The sequence below is a fragment of the Carassius gibelio genome, chromosome A17 (genome assembly GCF_023724105.1).
Source record: "Carassius gibelio isolate Cgi1373 ecotype wild population from Czech Republic chromosome A17, carGib1.2-hapl.c, whole genome shotgun sequence".
Taxonomy (NCBI): Eukaryota; Metazoa; Chordata; class Actinopteri; order Cypriniformes; family Cyprinidae; genus Carassius; species Carassius gibelio.
In genome coordinates this window covers 10413115-10436104 of record NC_068387.1, presented here as the reverse complement: position 1 = coordinate 10436104, position 22990 = coordinate 10413115, and the positions used below count along the sequence as shown (strand labels likewise).

The 22990-nt window shown below is 36.6% G+C and overlaps 1 protein-coding gene across 3 annotated transcripts in view; it reads left to right on the top strand.

The window, feature by feature from the left end:
• The window catches only part of LOC127933228 (metastasis-associated protein MTA1-like), a 43537-nt gene that overhangs the window by 18507 nt on the left and 2040 nt on the right, over window positions 1-22990 (top strand). For 2 of the 3 annotated variants that reach the window (XM_052530041.1, XM_052530040.1), the window contains exons 4-16: window positions 10830-10956; window positions 12803-12866; window positions 13317-13434; window positions 14805-14907; window positions 15171-15270; window positions 17011-17199; window positions 18359-18433; window positions 18518-18576; window positions 18693-18820; window positions 20313-20464; window positions 20750-20939; window positions 21701-21790; window positions 21879-22052. In XM_052530041.1, coding sequence (XP_052386001.1) covers window positions 10830-10956; window positions 12803-12866; window positions 13317-13434; window positions 14805-14907; window positions 15171-15270; window positions 17011-17199; window positions 18359-18433; window positions 18518-18576; window positions 18693-18820; window positions 20313-20464; window positions 20750-20939; window positions 21701-21790; window positions 21879-22052 — 1569 coding nt within the window. The remainder of the gene's footprint in view (window positions 1-10829; window positions 10957-12802; window positions 12867-13316; window positions 13435-14804; window positions 14908-15170; window positions 15271-17010; window positions 17200-18358; window positions 18434-18517; window positions 18577-18692; window positions 18821-20312; window positions 20465-20749; window positions 20940-21700; window positions 21791-21878; window positions 22053-22990) is intronic. The other variant, XM_052530042.1, reaches the window with a different exon arrangement.

The window sequence follows — 22990 nt, the reverse complement described above, 5'->3', positions numbered from 1 at the left end:
TTATATTTAATTGGATAAAACGTATTAGGCTAGAATAGTATTGGTTGATATAGGTAAATATTTAATATATACATAATCATATATATAATATAATTTTATGGTGGGTTTTTGATGTGATACATAAGACCAGTGATATTTATTAAATAAGGACGGTTTTATCTTTTATTTTAAAGTCTTTAAAATTCATGCAGTTAGGGCCCGAGCACCAATGGTTTCTCTGTTCATTCTACTACTACTTCTCCAAATTAAATCACATTTTTGAGGGCCTAAACATGCTCCAAAACTGATGAAACCTTGCATACGCATTAGAACTGGTGAAAATTTACATGTGATATGGGTTTCAGATTTGGGTGTGGGAAAATGGCTTGAAAGCGCCATCTGTAAAATGTCAACGAAGCGTTCCTCCCGCTACGTTTAATGTACATTTATGAAATTCAGCACATGCATGTAATGTCCCAATACCTACAAAAAGAAAAAAACCTCTTGCAGCGAAGTCCTAAACACAACAGGAAGTCAGCCATTTTGGATTTTTCCTCTATGATTTTTTGCTTTTCTTTTGCCATTTTCAGGCCTCGTACTTTAATAAGGTACTCCTACAGTTTTAATCGGATCATCTTTAAAATTGGTGTGTGTAATAATAAGGCCTTGCGATGCTAAAATGTGAAGATCTTGAGTTTTCCTTGAAGGGCGTATCCCTGGCACCCTGATACATTTTTATATTTTGCCTTGAAATATGCTGTGTGCAGTAACTCAGGCAAACATTGTCAAATCTGCCCCAAACTTCACACGCTTGATAAAAGTCCTGAACACATGCCCATTAGTGTTGTTTTTGGTAGCCAGTTTTAATTTTAGTTTTAGTCTAGTCTTTGTGTGAAGCTGATATTTTAGTTTTTATTAGTTTGTCACATTCATACTCTTTTTAGTCTATAGTCAAGTTTCAGTCAACTAAAAGTCTGAGCATTTTAGTCTTATTTTAGTCAGAATTATCCATGACTTTTTTAGTTGTAGTCGACGAAAACTGATGACATTTAGTCTAGTTTTAGTCAATGAAAATTGTATTTTAGTCTCTCTTTAGTAATGCGTTTCTATTTAACCCAGTCAATATACTGTAAGTGCGTAGTAGTATAGACGAAACCAAAATGATCTTTTAGCCAAACCCATTTCACACAAGGTTATCTTATCATATTATTGTTACCTTATAGACTCAAGAATACATCCATTCCAGACACAGAAGACGCTCTTTGAATTTACAACATTTATTTTACCAACCAAACATGTTAGAAGTACACACATAGGCGCCTTTCTCTGTGTCAGACTTAACTTTGTTGTCGTCTTCTAAATAATGCAGCGAGTGGGGCTTGAGGAAGTGACGTCGCATGAGTCTGCGCAGTGCGACCTGATGCAGCCCCTGAAGTGAGACACAGGAAAAAGAAATACTGCAAAATAATAATAATAATAATAACACGACTAAATGAGACAAAATAACGTTATAACAATGTGTCTCGAAATTTTAGCATAGTTTTTATTTTTTTTTTAACCACATTTAGTCTCGTTTTTATTCGTCAACAATATGGCATTATACATTTATAGTCATTGTCACATGACCAGGATTTACGTTGCATCTCGCCTCGCTTTCGTCACATGATAGAGGTTCGTTGATGACGATATTTATTCATAATCTTTGTCGCGTAAGCAACACTAATGCCCATATTCAGTTATAGTCATAGCCCCACCTACTGTCAACTGGAAGTGACATGTTTAACAATGTTATGGACTCCTAGTACCATATTAAAAAGCATCAGCAAGTGTTAAATAGGCTAGCAACACTTAGCTAAGTGCTATTAATACAATGAAACAGGAAGTTGCTTTAACTCAGGCATGCAATGTCCAATCTACCCCAAACTAAACTGTTTGGTAAGAGTCCTGGCCTAAAGACATCTACATGCCAATATTCAGTTAAAGTCATAGCACCACCTACTGTCAACAGGAAGTGACATGTATTAGCAACACACTAAAATAAGTAATAGAGTGCTAAACATGCTAGGAACACTTACTGAGTGCTAAAGCATGCTATTAATGCCATTAAATGGGAAGTTGTTTTAACTCAGTCATGCAATGTCCAATCTGCCCCAAACTTAACATGTTTGGTAAGAACCCTGGCCTGAAGATATCTACATGCCCATATTCAGTTATAGTCATAGCCCCACCTACTGGCAACAGGAAGTGACATGTATTAGCAACACACTAAAATAAGTAATAGAGTGCAAAACATGCTAGGAACACTTACTGAGTGCTAAAGCATGCTATTAATGCCATGAAATGGGAAGTTGTTTTAACTCAGTCATGCAATGTCCAATCTGCCCCAAACTTAACATGTTTGGTAAGAACCCTGGCCTGAAGATATCTACATGCCCATATTCAGTTATAGTCATAGCCCCACCTACTGGCAACAGGAAGTGAACTGTTTAACACGGAGATACACTATTAACAACATAGTACAATGTTTTTTTGTGTGGTAAACACTATGTGGTAAACATGCAAGAAACATTCTAGCAACTCTTGCTAAGTGATAAAGCATGCTATAAATGCCATGAAACGGGAAATTGTTATAACTCAGACGTCCAATCTGCCCCAAACTCCACATGATGAATAAACCTGAACACATCTAAAGGTCAATATTCAGTTATAATCAAAGCACCACCTGCTGCCAACAGGATATGTCATGTTTTACAGTGACACTAGCTCAAACATTTGGATGTCGTTGAGTGGTAAGTCATTTTGATAGCAGGCTGATTTTGATCTCGCACTCATGTTTGCTTCTCTGCATTTGCACATTAACAGAACACCACAGGTGCTGATTGTGCACCTTAACTTATTTTATTCTAGAGAGTCTCTTTATAATCTTAATTTAACGTTTTACCACATTTGTTGTCACTTTCTCATTCAGATGCATTGTGCAGAACAACTTTAATGCTTTCGTTTTTGGTTCTGTGTCTTTGGTTTAAGGCTACAGTGTCATTTGCTCTCTTTTTACCTTCATATCGTTCCAGACTTGTATGTTCGTCTTTGTTGTGAGGAACAGATATATAGATATTTAGCAGAAAGTTCTTGCTGCTCCTTATAATGAAGCATATAGTTTTCCAAATCATGAAAGTGAATGACCAGTGCTGTCAAACTTGCCAAAAAATGGCATAAAAGGGTCCCTTATGATGTCAAATATATTTATTGCATATCGTGACTGATTGTCATTGGCATCAAACCTGGTTTAGTGCTGTTTTTTTTTTTTTTTTTAATTTACATCCCTAGCTCTCATTCGTTTACTTTATATGAAAAAAGAGCAACCTTGACATTCTTCAGAATACCCTTATTTTTGTGTTCGATGGAAGGAGGTGGGTTTGGAAAGACATGAGGATGAGTAAATGAGTAAAAGGAGTGAACTAATCCTTTAAATCTTGTTAAAGGTTCAGGAAAAAAAGCTGCAAGATATTTGTGTCATCCATTATGCAATGTTCATATGAGTGACAGCCCTTAAAACGCCCTCCTCTCTTGAATGAACTGTAGTTGTGAGTCTGTTAAAAGTGAATCTGTTCCTACTGTGAACAAAACCTTCCTCCAAAATGGCTGCTGTAGAGATTTGTCATCAGGTATCTGAGTGGTTTGTGAGTACGGGTTTAGACACGGTGCTTATGCGTATAAAAGAGATTTCGGCTTCAGTCTGCAACACACAAGTCTGATTCTGAGGCCGTGAAGCCTATTTGTTTATATGGACCACACAGATGCAGTCAAGAGGAACTCTGTCTATGCGTGTGTGTGTGCGTGTGTGTGTGTGTGTGTGTGTGTGTGTTATGGATCTCTCCTCAATGCCAGCAGCATCTCCGTGGACCTTCAGACATTTGCAATATGTGAAAAAATGCATGGCAGGAATGGTTGTTCACCGCATGGGTGTGGGCTACATCCTGTCTCTGCCTTTGGAAAAGGGAAAGGGAGTTGAAGAATGAGTGGAAGAGTGGAAGGAAAAAGAAGAGTGACAGAGTAGAGGGAGAATGAGGGGAAAGTCTAACCAGTGAGGAAGATAGAAGACCCAAGTTCAGTGTTGGCTCATGTGCCTTCATACAAGAGCTAGAATCAGCGCTGTGACCCATTGTGCATTATTACTGCTTCATTCATTCATTCATTCATTTTTTTTCTTTCCTTTTTATCTATTTTCTTATTTTTTTTGTTCTTTCTTTCATGCATTTATTTTTTCCTTTCTTTTTTTCATCCATTTTTATTTATTAGTAATTCATTTATTGTTATTTTTATTTTTCCTTTTAGTTCTGTTCTTTTTCTTCCTTTTTTCTTTTTTTCTTTAGTTTTTATATTTTTTCGGTATTTTATTATCTTTGGTTATTATTCTTTTACTTCTGTTCTTTTTATATTACCAAATTTATACTTTCCTTCCTTCCTTTCCTTTATTCATGCATTTGTTAATTTATTTATTTCTCTTTATTACTTTTTGGCAAACTATTTATTCTTTTTATTATATATTCTTTTTATTTTAGATCTCTTTTCCTTTTTTATTTGTATTTATTCTCTATAATTTTCTTCAAATTTTATTTCCTTTTATTAATGTATTTTCTATTTTCTTTTTAGTCATTTCTTTTTTTTCTCATTTATTTCTTAATTATATCTTTCGTTTTTATTTATTTTCTTTCTAAGTTCTTTACGGGCAAGATAAGACTTTCTCCAGAAATGGTAGAAATCTTCTTTTTAGTGCTCTTTGACCCTCGATGTAACCCAGCAGAGCTTGTGATGTGTAAACTCGACTCCCAGTGTTGGAGGAGTCAGCAGCGTGCGGGTGCTGTGACTCACAGATGAAATATTTTGCTCTCTGTGATGCTGGCTCCGCCTCGCTGGGCCCTGAGAGCATGAGGCAGTGAGGCGCCGTGTGTGACGAGAGAGAGACCTGGCCCTGCTGTGAACTACTCACTGGAATCACCTCATTCGTCGGCCTCAGCCGCTCCACTTCTTTGTGCTTTCTGCTCAACCTCTCAGTGTTGAGCACAACCGCTTTGAGTCATGGCTGTCCTAGTGAGCTATGTCTGTGTGTTTCACATTTCTTCCTGAATTAGAAGGGCACAAGGGTTGGAAAACAAACAAGGGTTGGAAAAAGGCTCTGGAATTCAACTCCATATCTTCTCATGTCGTTCTCAAAAAAAGGTTGCGTGTGGTGTGGGTTAATATGAACGCAAGGGACATACAAAGCGAAAATGTGTGTGTTTCTGGCCACAGCTTCTTGGATGGAGGCTTTGGAGCATGGTTATGGCTGTGCCTATTGTATTTAGTGTCTGTGCATGTGAGGGGGGAATAAAAATATACCTTTTATTGTTGTTTTGACAACTTTGAAAATTTGGCAGTGGACTTCTAGTTCCCACATGCTTTTCGTAGGACTCTATAGTGACTTAAGATATCATTTATGCGTTTTTAATAAAGGAAAAGACATTTGAGTGTTTAATGCTGTTATATTTAACAGCTTGTGGTTAGGTTGTGGGTGGCTTCGTGAGAGTACTCTACATTAACCATATGAGCAATGACTGTGCTAATGCCAGTGCCAACTAATATTTTACTTGTTCATTAAATGTAGATGCTAAAATGTTCCAATGACCATTTGCTATGCTAACTGTTCATTTCAATTCAAATAAATACGATTAATTGGACTCGATTATTTTAGAAATTAGTAACAACTTTTTTGAATAATTTACTTAATTTGTGTTTATGCTACAAATTAAGTTTCTCGAACTCGTCGTTTTTTGGTTTAACGTAATTTCACGAGAGGTTTTCATAACTCAAGAGTTTTGTTGTTGTTCAGCCAAAACATTCGTTTTTTAGAGTGCGCATATTTTATGTTTCTGTGTCCCCAGCATCAGTGACACATTTGAAATGGTTTAAAATGTAATTTTAAACCCTCTAATCTTTCTTCTAAAATTCATTTCAGACTGCAACTTCTCACATCTTGTTAAGATTTCTTTTGCAGTGGTGGCAGATTGAGGAGTGCTGCAGTGCCACCGCTGAATAGTGCTGCAGAAAACACTGTCAGAGCGTTTTAGTACAGCATTCTGTCTATATTAGTGCAAGGATACAAAAAAGAAAAAAATGTTGAAGAACAATTAACATAATCCAATGTCAGGAAAATACTTTTTAATGAAGACAACAGAATAAGAACAGTTTGAAGATTCCCGGGTTATTTGTCCTTAATTGTTTTCCCCTACACAATTTGTGCTATGGACATGAATCATTTGGTTTGTTGAAGAGATATGTGTTATTACTTTTTGGATATACAACAACAAAAATCATCTGTCACATGATAAAACCATTAAAAAGTAGATTTACAGAGAGTCTTATCTAGAGACCAGATTATCATAGACGTATGAGAGTGGACTCTTTCTACTTGAACCAGAAAGCAACTGTCAAGAACCATCCACAACACCCTGTAGCTTCATAGTGAGTTTTGCATGGACAAGCATTTCCATTTTGTTCAAAAAATGTGCAAATCTAGTTTAGTCCTTCTGATTAGAACCCAACAAATCTTCACATTTAAACCTCACGAGTTTCATGATCAGCAGATGAATGCAGACGTTCAAGAACCGCTAACAGAACCAAACACGTTAAATCATTCGAAAATGAAGAAGTTGTGAATAAAAACGGTTCTCCATTCTCAGCCCGACCTCCTCTTCTCTTCTTCCCCTCCGCCTGGTAAGGCGATTCATTCATCAATAATTGATAATTGGTTAAGACAGGTGAAATGGAGAGGTAATTTGTTGAGTATAGGCGGGATGCAGGGCCAAATGGTTAGCTTTTTCCCTCTCTCTTTCTCAAAACTACAACTAGAGTTTACTACTGAGTTCAGCTCCTCTCTTCTCGACGGCTCTCAAGGACGCGGCAGGCTGCTCATAGCCACAGGGCTGTTCCTCTCTCTCTTGCCCTGTATATTTTGCGTCATCTTCTCCCGTTCAGTCTCTGTTTCAGGGTCCATCTCTATCCCTCGCTCCGCATGGATCTCAGCAGGGGGTGTTGATGCTCCACGTACGGCTGTAATGTGCAGCTCTTGTAAAGTGACCACTCGCTCGTGTTTACTGTAGGTTCAGATTTCTTCAGAGCAAGATAAAACCAGATAGCTTGTGACAGGCGGACGTGTGCTAAATGTTGGAGCGTGTGGTGAAGAGGAGGGAATACTTATTGATTTCAGACAAACATCTTGTTTTTTTTAAATCTCTTGTTTCTTTTTGTTCTGCTGCCTTACCCTCCATCTCCATCTGTCTCTCTCTCTTTCACTAATGAAACTCCAAATGAATTGAAGCACGCTCACTGGTTTCTCTCTCTCCGTCCCTCCCTCTCGCTCTCCCGACTCTCCCACTTATCATTCTCTGCCGCACTCTGCCTCCTACAGCACATATGTGTGGGGTTTGTCAAGACAGGCTTGTTTTTTTTTTTTTTATTAAAAATAAATAAATGCATAAATGATTTTTAGTATCATATTTAATTCATCATGCTTTTGTGGTCCATAGAGAATGATATAGTGAGAATATGGATCTCTCACTCAAGGATTTTGTTTAAGAAAAGTATGAACTATCATTCAGATGACAGAAGGCATGCAGTGGGTTGTGTACAACAGGTTTTTCAGCAAGGGTTTAATCATGTTGTTAATATAGAGGCCTTTGCATATCAAATATGAGACATTAGACTATACAGGGTTAAATGCCCCAAGGTTTTACTTGTTTGTTGTAAGTTGCTGTGAATAGAAAAAAATAGATGGGTAGATGCATGTATGTCAGTCAAAGGAAGACATCATATTGAATTATATTGAATTTAGTGGATCAGAATTATGCTGTGAGGGATACATTTACAGGCTGTACAAAGACCAAAGACGTGCGCAGTATTAAAGTCCTAAATCATTGGTTCTCAAATCAGGAGGTTGGGGGCCACTAGGACCTCAGCGTACTTCCAAGTGGCCTCAAAATGATTAAAATTAGACAAAACCACAAAAAAGAAAAGATCATTAGTATTTTATTCACCGTTTAATTTTTCTTTACTTTAGAAGAACCAGAGATCCCACTGTCTTGTTGTGATTTCTAGACCTCAAAGTCATATAAATGAATAAATATTAGGCATTTTGATGAACAATTTTATAGTTATGTCAAGCTCTAAAATACTTTATTAGGCAAATCTGTATCCGTTAAATCATGAAGTCATGGAAATTAATTGATTAAAAAGAGTGAGAACCATTCAGATCTTGTAGTATCTATTTTTCAAATTACAGTTAAACAAGTTGCGAACCACGGTCCTAGATCACATAATTTTCAAAACTCATTACTTTAGTATGCAAAAACTACAAAGTTTTTTTTCTTTTTGGAAAAAGGTCTATTGCTGTGATTACGAAGTGGATTTTAGTGTGCTGCTAATTTGCTATGCAGCTTTTAGGGTTGTCTTTTTTTTTTAATACCTGGCTTTTTATGTGATCAAGTCAGATCTCACCATGATCACAGAAAGGACAAGTTCGTTGCAGGTGTAAAGTGGCCTAAAATATCTTGATCGCTAGATATGTCTTATATGGTTCCTCCTTTCATGTAGTTTACATGGGTTTTTCTCCTCAACCAACCTTGTGATTTGGGGTTACATTCATGTCTGTGACAACTAGTACAGTGTGAGTTACAAACCGAAGTGCAATACTTTTAGTCAGGTTGTAATCTATGACCTTCAGTGTGATCAAAAGTAATTGTGAATGTGATAGCCTTTGGGGTAGTTCATACATAAGGCATTGTTGTGTTTAAAATTGCAAGGCACGGCAAAGAAAAGAAAAGGTCTCCAAGCACATTATTTAAAGTTGAAATTTTAACTTGAGCACCACATTTTTAGAACAAAATCACAAGTGCAATGGTCAAAAGGATATTTACATAAAAATAATGAAAAAGCAGTTGAGTGAAATGCAGAAATTCTATAACGAAATGCATGAAATCTGCAGTATGTGTATGCTCCTTTAGCATTAGCTTGCTAAATAGTGATTGACTGACATTGGTTTTTCAAATTTCATTTGAAATTTTAAATGGAATATGTTCTGACTGGATGGGATATTGTTTATATACCATATTGCATTACATCATGACACCTATGACATGAAATGACAAAAAATTGCTTAAAGGTGATGTACGCAATTTTAGTTTTTACTGTACTAAATTTACAACCTCACATACTTATTTCTCTGAAAAACAATCCCACAGCCAGTTATTCCACTTTGAAATGTCGGTTCCATTGTCGGAATGTCTGTTTTTGTTTTGATCTGTGTGATTCTGCCCACTGCCAATTTATCTAATAGTATTTCATCACGCTGGGTTGACCTGAAATAGTGTTGTCAAAAGACCCGGTACTGTGGTATCAAGTCAGTACTAAAAAAATGAAAATGTCACGGTACCAGGTTTCTTTTAGTACCGGTGGTATAGAGGAATCGGTCAACCCGGTTCTTGACGCATACAGCGCTATGATTTCCGTGAAGCAGAAAACACGGACGGAATCTCAAAATCCAGTCATGATAAAGAAACTTACATTTTAATATTGAGAGTCACCGAATTTGTCAAAGTTTACATAAATTAATCAAATAAAATCTCCATATGGACCAGTATCTGTAAATGTCAAGCCGCAAAAGTTGCTTGAAATATGAATCCTGCATGTTCTGCATGTTCTGCGTGTCTCTGTGTGAATGAATGAATGGTTTGTTTACTACATAGACTGAAGCGTGTGACGCTTGCAGTAATTTCAGCATCTGCCGTCTCAATGAGGATATAAATACATAAATAACATCAACAGAACTGTTCTGAGTCACTTCACAAGCATTTTACAGTTTCATCTGAGTAAAACCAGTGTCAGTTTAAAGGTATTCACGGTAACCCGTCAAAATAAAAGTTCATTTTTATATAAAGGCATTATTTAGTAGAATTAATGTGATACTGTTGAAAAAATTAATAAAACTTTTTAAAGAAATTAATCACACAATATTTCTTCCATATTTTATTTTTAATAGCAAATCCCCTTTATTTAACAAAAAATAAAAGTTTAAATTTCATTAATAAAAAGACTAATTAAATTTGGGTGAAAACTTGTTTACGGTTTTTCTCAATTATATTACTTGTAGAAACATTTTAAACACACTTATAAATATGTATAAATTATGGCATTGGTTTTATTCTTAGTGATAAATAGTGTTTTGCTCTGGTACCGAAATTGGTACTGAGAACCGTGGATTTACACTGGTATCGGTACCAATTTTGAAATTTTGGTACCATGACAACACTAACCAGAAATATAGTAAATGTGACTAAATCAACTCGTGGTCACCTTCCATTGTCAGTTGTGCTGATTCCTATTTTATGATCCTCAATCTGGCAACCCACGTGCGGGGCAGGAAACACAGCTCTCTCCAGTATTTTGAATTTGGACCATAGTACCCATTTCAACCACTAGCTGTCAAGGTTTCACACTGCACCTTTAAATTGCACGAAAGATATATTATTTTGGGTAATTATTGTGTTAGATCATTCAGAAATAAATGAAAACTGATACATGTTCCAGTAGGTGCAAATGTCACATGGGAGAACCTAGAGTCAATAGATTTGTGGCTTCAATGCAATTTATAATTTTCATGTTATGGCCAATATTAAAAAATGCTTACTACTTTTAAACATTCTGGTGCATATGTAACTATGAAAATCAGCCAATCAGCATTAACATACAGCATCACCTCTGTAATAGTATTAAAAAGGACAAATGAAGGTTGTTTATCTTTTCCCCTTGCCTTTTAGGAGAAATGGAAGAGGAGATGGAGAACCCTGAAATGGTGGATCTCCCAGAGAAACAGAAGCATCAGCTGAGACACAGAGAGCTCTTCCTCTCCAGACAGCTGGAGTCTCTGCCCGCGACACACATCAGGTAACCTACAAAAAGCTTTGTGGATATTGAGGATATGCTTCATTCTGCGGCGCTCTCTCTAGCAGCCAACTGGACTCTCTCTCATTAGCGTCTGCGTGTGAGTCACACATCTCACACACATACTGGCTCCCTTCAGTCTTTTTCATGTTCTGGCCTAATGGAGTCCCCAGCACAGGAGAGTTTTAACCTCTCGTTCATTCACGCTGCTCTCTCATCGCTACAAATTCAGCGGAGAGTAATTGAAAATTGAGTCAATCTTGTTTTTGCTCAAGGGCTTGTATTTTCGTCAAGTCATCTGTATATGTGAATAGAACCATTAAATGAGGATCATGCCCACTTTCTATTTTGGAAGTTGCTGTGAAGTCGTCGTTCTCAGGAAAGCAGCCATTCTGCATAAGGCTGCCCTTTAAACCACCACATCCGCTCGTGTCCTACTTACAAACCGGAGTTGCTGGCCAGGTCACGTCTGCCTCGTGAACATGTAAATCATCTTTTGTGTTTGCGGAGAAAGTCGGACCCAAGGGTGGAGTGAGCTTGACATTAATTCTTTCTTTCGGTGATGGAAGGTGGACGGCGAGCATCATCTGTCTCTGGGGTTGAAACAGTGACTCAGTTTTTAAATATGGTTGATTGGTAATTTCCTTCGGTTTTATTTATTTGCAGTGACCTTAAAACATGGACGGGGTACTGGCAGTGAACACCAAAAAAAGGATTATGTTTGGAAACCCCTTTATATATAAATACAGATTATAGTCTTTAAATGTTTTTAAAATGTAAGTGGCATTAAACAACACAACTGAGTTAAGTTAGAATTCAGGATTTGCTCAAATCTCATGTGAGGGCTTCGGCTACAATGCCAAAAACATTACTTATTCAGCATTTTAGTTTTGTTTTTGAGGTAAATATCGAATTAACCTTAAAGCAAGATACATTTAATTTGGGGAAAAAACTGTATTAAGTCTGTTTGTTAGAAAATAAACTTAATTCAAATGGAAATATAAGTTTATTTTATTTGTCAGTTGATCTTGCTCAAAGGAAATATTTTGAAATTCTTACTTGAAAATAATTTGAATAAAAAAGATTTTTGCAGTGTAGCATTTTTTAAAAATTATATTCTTGCCCGTTTTACCACAATTTATATTGATATGATTCTGGAAAGATGAAGGATATATTACGCCAGCTGTTATGTTTGCATGTAACTTTGTTGGTTTTATGTTCTCTAGATCTTTTTAAGCTCTGGGATCTGTCAGGAGTTGTAATTCATGCAAACTTGGTCATTTAAAGTACAAATAAAGTTTTAATTATAAGCAAATTCTATGCATTATAAGCAAATATCTTAATCTTGTGGACCAGGTTTTTTTATTTCAACTTTTTCAAACTTTATACATATTGTACTTTCAAAAAAGAACATGCCATTGTCTTGATTGAAGACAAATCCTTGTTAATCAGACTACTAGATTTTTATTTTTTTTTTAAATAACCTTTACTTGCAAAACTAAGCTCAGCTGAAGCCAGTTAGATAAGCTGCTGTGAACCAATGCACCGGTTTAACTACAACCAGCAAGGAAGTATCAGTTTTCTGACATTTGGCTTCCAATATATTCAATAGGTTTTTACTTTCTAAATTGTGAGATACATTTTTAAATGGAATGATATAACAAATATCAGACTATATGCATGATCATTTCCCTCTAATATGGTCATTTCTAAACCACAGCCAAACACAGCTTCTGTCAAGCAGTACTGTGAATGAACTATGTGAAGTGATTCAGATCTATTTAATGTTATATAAGGTTATGTGATTCAATCCACTGATAAATCTGCTTGTTTGTGTGTGTTTTTTCAGGGGGAAATGCTGTGTTACACTTCTGAATGAGACCGAAGCCCTCAAGTCCTATTTAGACCGAGAGGTGAGTGCCACCGATTTGTTTATACGCATGTGCGAATGCTTTCGATTGCATGAATTTACTTGCACTCTTCATAGTATGCCTGCAAGAGGGAAATGTTTATCTGATGTGTGTGTTTATGAGAGCTGGTTTTGAGTCCCGATCCAGATGAATAATTCAGTGTGTTGACCCACTATGTTCCTCCTCATATTTAGTAATGAGGAGACTGGAGACTTAACATAGAGTCAAGCCAGTCCACTAATATCTCAAACACTGGTTCATTTGTCTGTGTTTATATTAAAGGCCAGGAACATACTTTACCTGTGCATGTATGCATAAGTTTGGTCAACGCACTACAAGTGTGCTGTACTTGGGTGTGCATTCCTGTCTTTGATGCAACGATGCAGAAAATTAAGCTTTGCATTTGTTTACGTACATGTTTTTGGCCTTAAAAGGTGTCCTTTGGTTTTGCAGGATGCTTTTTTCTATTCGCTGGTATATGACCCTCAGCAGAAGACTCTGCTGGCTGATAAGGGAGAGATCAGAGTGGGAAATAAGTACCAGGCTGACATCACTGACCTCCTCAAAGAGGGTAAGACGTCTCTTCGACTTATTGAATTAGACATGGTCACAGCTCTGAGCTCTTCAGATGAAACCATTTACCCACCACATATTTAACAGCTGTTTTCTCATCTTGCATCTCTCCTTAAAGTAACATCGAACAAAAATCTTAAGCAGCACAACTGTTTTCGACATTGATAATAGGTAATGTTTTGTGAATGGCAAATCAGCACATAAGCATGATTTCTGAAGAATCATGTGATGGCTGCAGAAAATGTTGCTATAAAAAAAAAAAAAAAAAAATACTTCTAAATAGTAGTAATGTTTTACAGTTTTACTGTTTTTATCATAATATTGCTTCATTTTTAATCAAATAAATGCAGCTTTTTTTTAAGCCTTTTTGAGACTTCTTTTAAAAAAATCATAATTATTCAACACTTTCCTATATTGGTGGTTTTATTGATTTGTTTTAAATGATAAAATAACTTTGTTTAATGCAAAACAAGCATGTTTTAAAATATACTGGACGCTGATTACTATCTAGAGATATTGAATAGGAACTGGAGCTTTCAAGCTTCGCAAATTATTCGGATCATTGATAAACCAAGCTTGCTTTTCCCCAAAGCATCATAAACATAAATAGATAATAGAAACCATTGCCTCCCATTGCTTTTTAGAAAACACAGCATAGATTGGTGTCATTTGTTTAGAGCAGTTTGTGTGAACTGAATCAGCTGATTTATTAAAAAGATCCAAGTCAAATCACCTAAATCAATCACAGATAGAGGAATATTGTTTCACTTGTAAATGTATCACATTATGAAAGGAAAATGCCATTTTATGATGAGAGTTTACATGATTTGACAATATTTTCTGTATGTAGAATAGACTCAACAATAAACTGAATTAGAAGAATGTTATCCGTTAAAAAGCAGGAGAAGAGGGTAAATACTTGTTACTTGGCCAAGCATGGCATCATGAATTCAAAATGGACAATTCTTGTTTTTATATGAAATATTGCAGTGTTTATTATAAATGATTTATCTGTATAAGTCATTATTTTTTTTATTTATGCACCCTTATAATCTTTACTAAAAGTATCGACATGCCCTCTCCTCGCAGTGACGTCAGTTTTCTAATGATGTTTGAACTGCATCGTAATCTGTCACAATAGAGATTTGCAATTTGTGATTTCATACAGACTTAAATACCCGATTGAGATAATCTCAAAATGCCAGATAGCACCCAGTTAAACATCTTGGTCATTATATTGATGTAGTTACACTACAGTTATACTAACTGTAAGAACTAAATAAAGTTCACATCAGGTGAAAGCTGGCTTCAGGAAGAAAGCGAAACATCACGTGTAGTGATTGTGATCTGTGGGTGTTGGTTTGTCAGGAGAGGATGATGGTCGGGAGCTGGAGAAACTGGAGGAGAAGGTGTGGGATCCCAGCAACCCCCTCACCGAGAAACAGATCGACCAGTTCCTCGTCGTGGCTCGGTAAGATTCTGCAGCAGGAACAGATTTGCTCTATTTTTCCTGTGTCAGACTGTCGTGAACATATCACTGAGATTAAAATACAATAAACAACAAAAACCTCCACTATGAAATTCTGAAGATGCCTCCCAAATAATATATATATATATATTAGTACTATTCTATACCAAGTTATTTCGAACTGCATATTTCGATCTCTCTCACTCATTCTCTTTCACTTTTTTCCCCCTCTCTTTCTCAACTTCCCCCACGCCCCTCCCCTGCAGGTCTGTGGGTACGTTTGCGCGGGCTCTAGACTGCAGCAGTTCAGTTCGGCAGCCCAGTCTGCACATGAGCGCTGCGGCAGCCTCCAGAGACATCACACTGGTACAGCACATCTCACACTCGCGCACGCTCCACACGCTGCTGGAAGACTTCACACTGTAGTAAAGCTCAGCAGCTTCATACTAATTAATGGCAGTCCAATTCTGATGGCCGCCAATGTTACAGATTTACTGTTCTTTATAGTGACTCAAACATCTGATGTTGTATTATAGCCAGATAATATTACAATACTTCACAATGCATTACATTACAATATGTTGTGACATTTAATCCTGTCAACAGAGGCATAATAAATGTTTTTTTCTCATCTTATTCTAAAATGTTGAATACAGCCTAGCTAATACGATGGATAATCCTGAACATCCGTGATGCTTTTTCATTATTATATCATTATTTTTCATCATCATCTTTTCTCATCTTATCTTTGGCATTGCATGTTATTTAGCTTTTGTCTGATAACCTGTATAGACAAACTGGAATATAATACACTAAAAACAGAAAATGCCAACAGTAAAAAAAATAAAAAAAAAATATATATATATTATATTATATTATATTTATTATTAATATTATATTTTTTTTAACAGAAATGATTCATATCTGATAGTAGAATAATTGATTTGGAGAAGCAATGTGTGCAGGATATGATCTAGTTTTAGTCAGATTTAGTGTAAATGTGGACAATTAAAGGATGATAGAATATATTGATGGGAAAGAGACCGTATGGATGCACATTGCATTAAAAATGCAAATGCAATTACAGATTCAGTTTGTATCCACGAACTAGCGCAGAGAGTGAAAGGCCATTTAAACCAACATCTTGTGTGATACATTAAAAAAAGGAGCCGCCTTTTCCTTTTAGAAATGGAAAATAAACCTTTTGTCCTTTTGTTGTGTAAGCACAGATGTGTTTATATCAGCCGAAAGTCAATTTAAGATTTAGTTTAGTTAGTTTGTAGTATCCTGTCAAAGTAGTCAACAAAAATATCTACTCGGTTTGTAATAGTTTATTTAAAGTCAGAATTGTATTAAACAACATAGACTGAATAATTAAATGAATAATTGAACTGTTTTGAAGTTCAGTCAATATATTTTTTTAAGTTATTGGAGTCTAAATGTTATTCCATTAACACCTGTTCAAGGAAAAACGAGGCATTGTTGTGTTTTAGATATTATATTCTTTTAATTAAATGTATAGTTATTCCACATAAAGGCTACTTTAAAAATTTGCATTTTTGGTTTTACTATCAATCTTAGTGTGTCTGATTTCCATTTTGCTTAAAGGTAATGTGTGCCAAAGTTCAACAATGCCATTGGCCAGTCAAACTCATGCCATTTTTTGAGCTAGTGTTTCTGTCAGGATGCTCAGACTCATAATATGAGTGGCAAAATGTGATTAGAATTTAAAGTGCACAGTGATCATCTCAAATAATCCCCACTGGGCGATTATGTAATAATTGCGACAGGCCTATTGCCAGCTCAGTGTTCAGTCTCAGCATATACGCTGTACGAGAAGAACATCAGAGCATGCTTTCCACTCTCCAGCCACCCAACTCTGCCCGTTGTGTACAAAAAATGAAGGAAAGATGCCAGAGGGCAATATCTCCATGCATAAACATACACAAGCTGCCCACACAATTCCTCTTCATCTAGTGTCAATGTTGTTCCCAGGATTGAGCAATTCAGATTTTCTGCTGAAAACAATTTGGATGTTTGGATGACGAATCTTGAATTCGAGCCGTCGTTCATGATGTTTTCTTAAGTAAAATTTTTGATTTTCAGTTTCACGCCATGGACACGTTGCATAAGAACGGCTATGACATGACGCGGGCCATCGCGGCACTCGTACCCCAGGGTGGGCCGGTGCTCTGCCGGGATGAAATGGAGGAATGGAGCGCATCCGAAGCCAACCTGTTCGAGGAAGCGCTGGAGAAATACGGCAAAGACTTCACTGATATCCAGCAAGACTTTGTAAGTTCATCCCAAGCGGTGTTTGCACAAGCAGAAGGGTGATCAGGCTGAATTTCTCTTATTTGTACTAAAGCATAGCATGGCTTTGAAAAGATTTGAACAGCATATGCTAAGGTAATTGTGGCAGTGATGACTGATAAACTGCCTTTGTTTAGGGGATAGAGAGTGTGCCAAGTGTGTGTTTGACTCTGCCATCTGGTGCTTGATGGGTGTATGTGCAGCACTGAGTGTTTCGGCTCTGGGTTTCAGTCAGAAATCTGTACTTAGAGAAACAGGGAGGAGCCAGGCATGGAAAATGGGCACACCCTAAAGAAGTGAAGCAGCTTATTCAGGGACACAAAGGATGGGAAATGGAAGTTTGCCATCACAAACAGACTTCCTTAGAAAAAAAAGATTTGTTTCACCAAAAATGAAAACTCAAATCATTTACACACCCATTTGATGTTGCTTTTTCAATCTATATGATTGCCTTCTGTGAAGCAAAACAACTGTTATGTTTAAATATTTTAATGCATTAAGAAAAGTTACAAAGACTCCAAAAAAAAAGCTTCATAAAAGAGTCCATATGACTCATTTGAAATTGTGTATGGAAGACCAAAACTGTAATTATGGTTCACTCATAATCTACACCTGCAGTGAGCTGCACCTAAAGAGTCACTGCAGCTGCATCAGTCATTGATTTGAACGGTTTCATGTGTGAGGATTTTAAAAGGTCAGAAACTTTTGTTCATCTCCAGAACACAAATAAAAGTACTTTTTAATATTCTCTCAGCCTTTTTGTCCTTTTATTAAAAGCCCATGTAACCAAACCTTCACCTATATTTACCATATGTGATGTTCTCTCGTGATCAGTGTTCATTTGTGGGGAAAACAAGCCTAAATGTTCCTTATGTAAATTGATCATGTCTCTTCTGAAGACTTTAAACTGCTCAATTTATAGAGACAATGTCTTTAAGCATCAAAGTTTTGGACCGTGTGAGTGTTCAATGGAGGAGCAGAAATCTCTCAGATTTCATAAAAATATCTTAACTTGTGTTTCAAAGATAAATGCAAGTAAATTCTTGTAACCTAAATGGGGTTATAAATGTAATAAACGGCCATCTTGTTTATGATTTTAGTATTAATTTTAAATTATCTTTTACAAAAATGTTTATTCCAGCTTCCTTGGAAGTCTCTGACCAGCATCATTGAGTATTACTACATGTGGAAGACCACAGACAGATACGTTCAGCAGGTAATCCAGCACGGCTGTCTCAAGTCTCTGTGTACAAGTTGAAAACTTTTGACATTGAGACTAACTGGCTCTTGTTTCGTACAGAAACGATTAAAAGCAGCCGAGGCTGAGAGCAAGTTAAAGCAGGTCTACATCCCAAACTAGTGAGTATTTCAATAGGTTGAAGCTCAACCCTGGATTTGGCATTTCACCATAAGCTTTGAGTGATTGCACTTTGACCAGATGAAATCCAGTAACTGTCATGGCCTTTTTTCTACAGTAACAAGCCCAACCCTAACCAGTTGAGCGTGAACAGTGTGAAGCCAGGGCTTGTGAACGGAGCAGGGGCTCTTCCGGGATCACCAGGCCAGCCGGTCGGATTGGGCAGAGCATGCGAGAGCTGTTTCAGTCAGTTCTTTTCTGCTATACCTTGATGAATTCTGCATCAGTGTTGTTATTGTTCACTAAAGCTCTGTTCGCACGGGATTAGTATTATCTGGGGAGCATTCACACAGGATAAGCGAAGCCTGTGATTTTCACTGACGTATCTCCCAGATATGAATGTTCCTTACTGCATGCTGCTCTGTCATCCATCTCCATCTAATCATTCTTTTAGTTTTCGCTCTCTTCTGATGGTTTTTAGCTTTCTCTTTCTACAAATTGTGTAGTTGTCATGGTGTATAGTGAGTGACAGGGGTGGTTCTAGCCCATAATAGTGTTCCTATAGCTCAAATGGTAGAGCACTGCGCTATCAAGCGCAAGGTTGGGGGTTCGTATCCCCGGGAACACATGATAGGTAAAAGTTGATAGCCTGAATGGGACTATAAGTCTCTTTGGATAAAAGCGTCTGCTAAATGCATTAATTTAATTTAATGTGGGCTTCAACCCCCCTAAATCCATCTGAACGATCGGGAAGTTAATCATTCTCGTGTGTTTTAAGGCTTGTCAGTTTAAACATTTTTAGCTATACAAGCATAAGATGGCACAAAAGAGATCTCAATGCGGTACTCGTGCATAAATCGTCTCTGTGCACACACTCTGAGACATCAAGCAAATACCAAATTGAGTTATTTTTCACGTCTTTGGCACAAAATTGGCACAAAATAATCTCTGAATGGCTGTCTTGATGAGTATCGACGTATAACAGTTTGTTATGTCTTGAGGGAATGTAAATGGTCAAGAAAATATTGGATGGGCATAACCCGTGCATTTCTTAGACTGTTAATAATTTTAATCAAGCAATAAAAGAAAAGGACAGAATCACTCGCTGCTCTTAACTAAGTAACTTATGTAGCTTTAGTTGAAATTTGTGTATATTTATTCTATACAATTTAGGCAGTTTGTATCTATCTATCTAATGCAGAGCACTAATTCTGAGTATGGGTCACCATACTTAACTTTGTCATGTCACTTTCAATGTCAAACTCCCACAGACCCAATCAACACACAAACACACACACACACCCAAACTAATATTTAAATCAAAATAATTATAGTTAGTATGAATCATAAAGACATTTAGATAATTATAGTTAAATAGTAATATTTTTTATAATAATAATAAAACAATAATGACAGAAACAGCTAAATAAAATAATAATTCAAAATATCAATAAATACAAATAATACTATAGTAACACTATTCTGCATTAAATGACATTTGTCATGTTTGATTAACCTCTTGGAATAATTGCACATTAAATAAGCAAGTAATAGTGTCCCAACCAGTACAGCATGAATACAGTAAAGTAGCTGAGCACTTATTTGACTTATATTTATTTAAAAAAAGAGAGGATAAATCCTGTTCTCTATTATGTGCCAGCTTTAGTATTATTTGAGGTTACAGCGAGTAGAGCAGAGTGTTGTTGGAAGGAGTTTGATGTGTTTTGTTTGTGTGCAGCCACTAGCTCGTATCAGTGGTACTCATGGGGGCCGCCCAACATGCAGTGCCGACTGTGTGCCTCCTGCTGGACTTACTGGAAAAAGTACGGAGGTCTGAAGATGCCAACCAGACTGGATGGAGAGAGGCCCGGCCCTAACCGCAGCAACATGGTGGGTGTGAAGTGGATTCTCTCCAAACATGCTCCAGAGTCAATTCTTCAGCTCTCTCCCCCGAGTCATTTTATTTAGTCAGTTTTTTTCTTTTACTGTGCAATTCTGTTTTATTATGCCTCTAAGTGACTGTTAAATGAATGTTCTGAACGAGCGAAACTTTGTCTTTTATGTTTAAAAGATGTTTAAAAGTGAAATTTGTGGACTTGAACTTTAAAGTGAAATGCAATATTTAGATTTTGCAGTCACGCAGAACTTGACTTTCATCTGGCTGTCTGTGTTCAGAGTCCTCACGGTCTGCCCATGAGACACAGCGGAAGCCCAAAGTTTGCCGTTAAGACCAGACAGGCTTTCTACCTGCACACGTCTCAGCTGACGAAAGCTGCTCGCCGCGTCTGCCAGGACCTGTTGAGATCCAGATATTTGGCCAGACACCCGTACACACCTGTCAACACTACCGCTATCAAAACAGAGTGTGAGTATCTGCTGTGAGACGGGAATATGGCACTTCAACTTTAAATTGCTATGACGGTATTTCTTAGGGAATATATATATATATATATATATATATATATATATATATATATATATATATATATATATATATATATATATAAATATAATTTTTTTTTTTTTTTTGTGTGTGGGTCAATGACAAATAAGGGTATCTATTATTATTATTTGTATGTAGTTTAAAACATGAAACAAGTTCTTAGAAATGGCACAAAAATGTAATGTTTTGTAACCATCATTTGATATCTGATATTTTAAGAAACTTATTGATCTTGTCAGAGATTAATTTTTTATGTATATTGGTTGTACTGCAGAACTGATTTAGCAAACAAATTATTTTTATTCATATTAATTTTACAGTAATAATGTTTCATCAAAACCCCTTCATTGCATATTTTTTTAAGAAGTTCTAGTAAAAAAGTATACATAATAAAAAAAAAATATGTAAACTACCATACATTTTTTTTAAAAAAATATATTTTTTCTCTATTATTAAGATTGTTAACAAGTTGTTCCACCCTGATTTAAAAAAAAAAGCATTTTTATTTTTTTTGCCTCAAAAAAATTATCAAAATATTATGAAAAGCATCTCAAGATGAGTTTTAAAGAAAATAAATGGATTTTATGTCTGTGTGTTTGTATTTCTGAATTAAAAATAAAATGTGTCATTGACCACACGAACCTAATCAGAATACAGAATTGTAAAGGCATTTCTTATTTCAGGTGCCATCAGGATGCCAGATATGTCCAAAAAGCCTCCGTCTCTCAAGCAGACAGTAAGGAAGCCTTTAGAGTCAGTGGTTCGGTATCTGGGTGAGTGAAGCTGTCTTTCCTTCAAATTCTCTTTTTCACATTTTCAAGCAAAGCCATTTTGTTCATGTCTTTTCAAACCATTTTCCAGAGGCCCACCCCTGCCCACCCAAATTAGACCCTCGACGAGGAGCCACCATTTCCGTGGGCAGCCTGACGCCCATCAAATCCACGCCCATCCTCAACAACGGCTCCCCCACCATCCTGGGCAAACGCAGCTACGAGCAGCACAACGGTTTGGATGGTAAGCCATCGGCTTGTGTGTGTAAGTCACTCTTTCTGTGCTGCCCACGCAACACACTCTCTTCCTACTCTTTTTGCGATGTCTCATTCACTTTTGTTAAACTCTCCCACTCGTGTCTTCACCAACCCCCATATAGGAAAGCACACACACACACACGTGCTGCTTTAATCTCCGAATGGCTTTCAGGGTTGTCATGGTAACGGATCAGCAGTGACTCACATGGATCATTAGTCCTGCGGGAGATCAGATCCCAAAAACACAGACTAAAGGCACTGTAACCGTAGATTCAAAAGAAGGGCTTCCCAATCATTATGAACACTAATGTGTGATCCGCTGTCACGTAGTGCTTCATTACTCTCTTGTCTCTGTGAAGGCTTTGGAGAGAAACTAATGTTCAGCAGTTATATACGTTTCTGATGAGCTTGGCACCATTCTGTCCAAAGCAGCAAATCCTGTTTCTTAAGCCCCATACTGATTTTTCAGATTTATTTTATATTATATTTTAATTTATATTTGGGGGTCTTAATGCACTGATTGATATGGTTGTGATAAATGGCACATGGTCATTTCCATGTTGCCGTGCTCAAACCAGGTCCTCAGTGCTGTGAGCAGCATGTATAACTGTATGTAAAAGATGGAATTAGCAGAAGAGTGCATGTAGTACCTCTTAGAACCAGTATGACATGACTCTTCAGGAGTCTATACCGTACTGTACTATATTATATCATATTATATTATACCATTCTATACTATAGTGTACTGTACTGTACTCTATATTATATTATAATTAGGATGCATCTCTTCTAGCACAATTAATATTTGCAGTTGCCAAATATTTAATATACAACACAAATGTATGTTCATATTATACAATTTATTCAAATTCTATGTAAATAAACATGTCTTTTGATAAGTAGTTTCAAATAGTTTTTAGTGATCTGTATAGAGGGATTTATCTC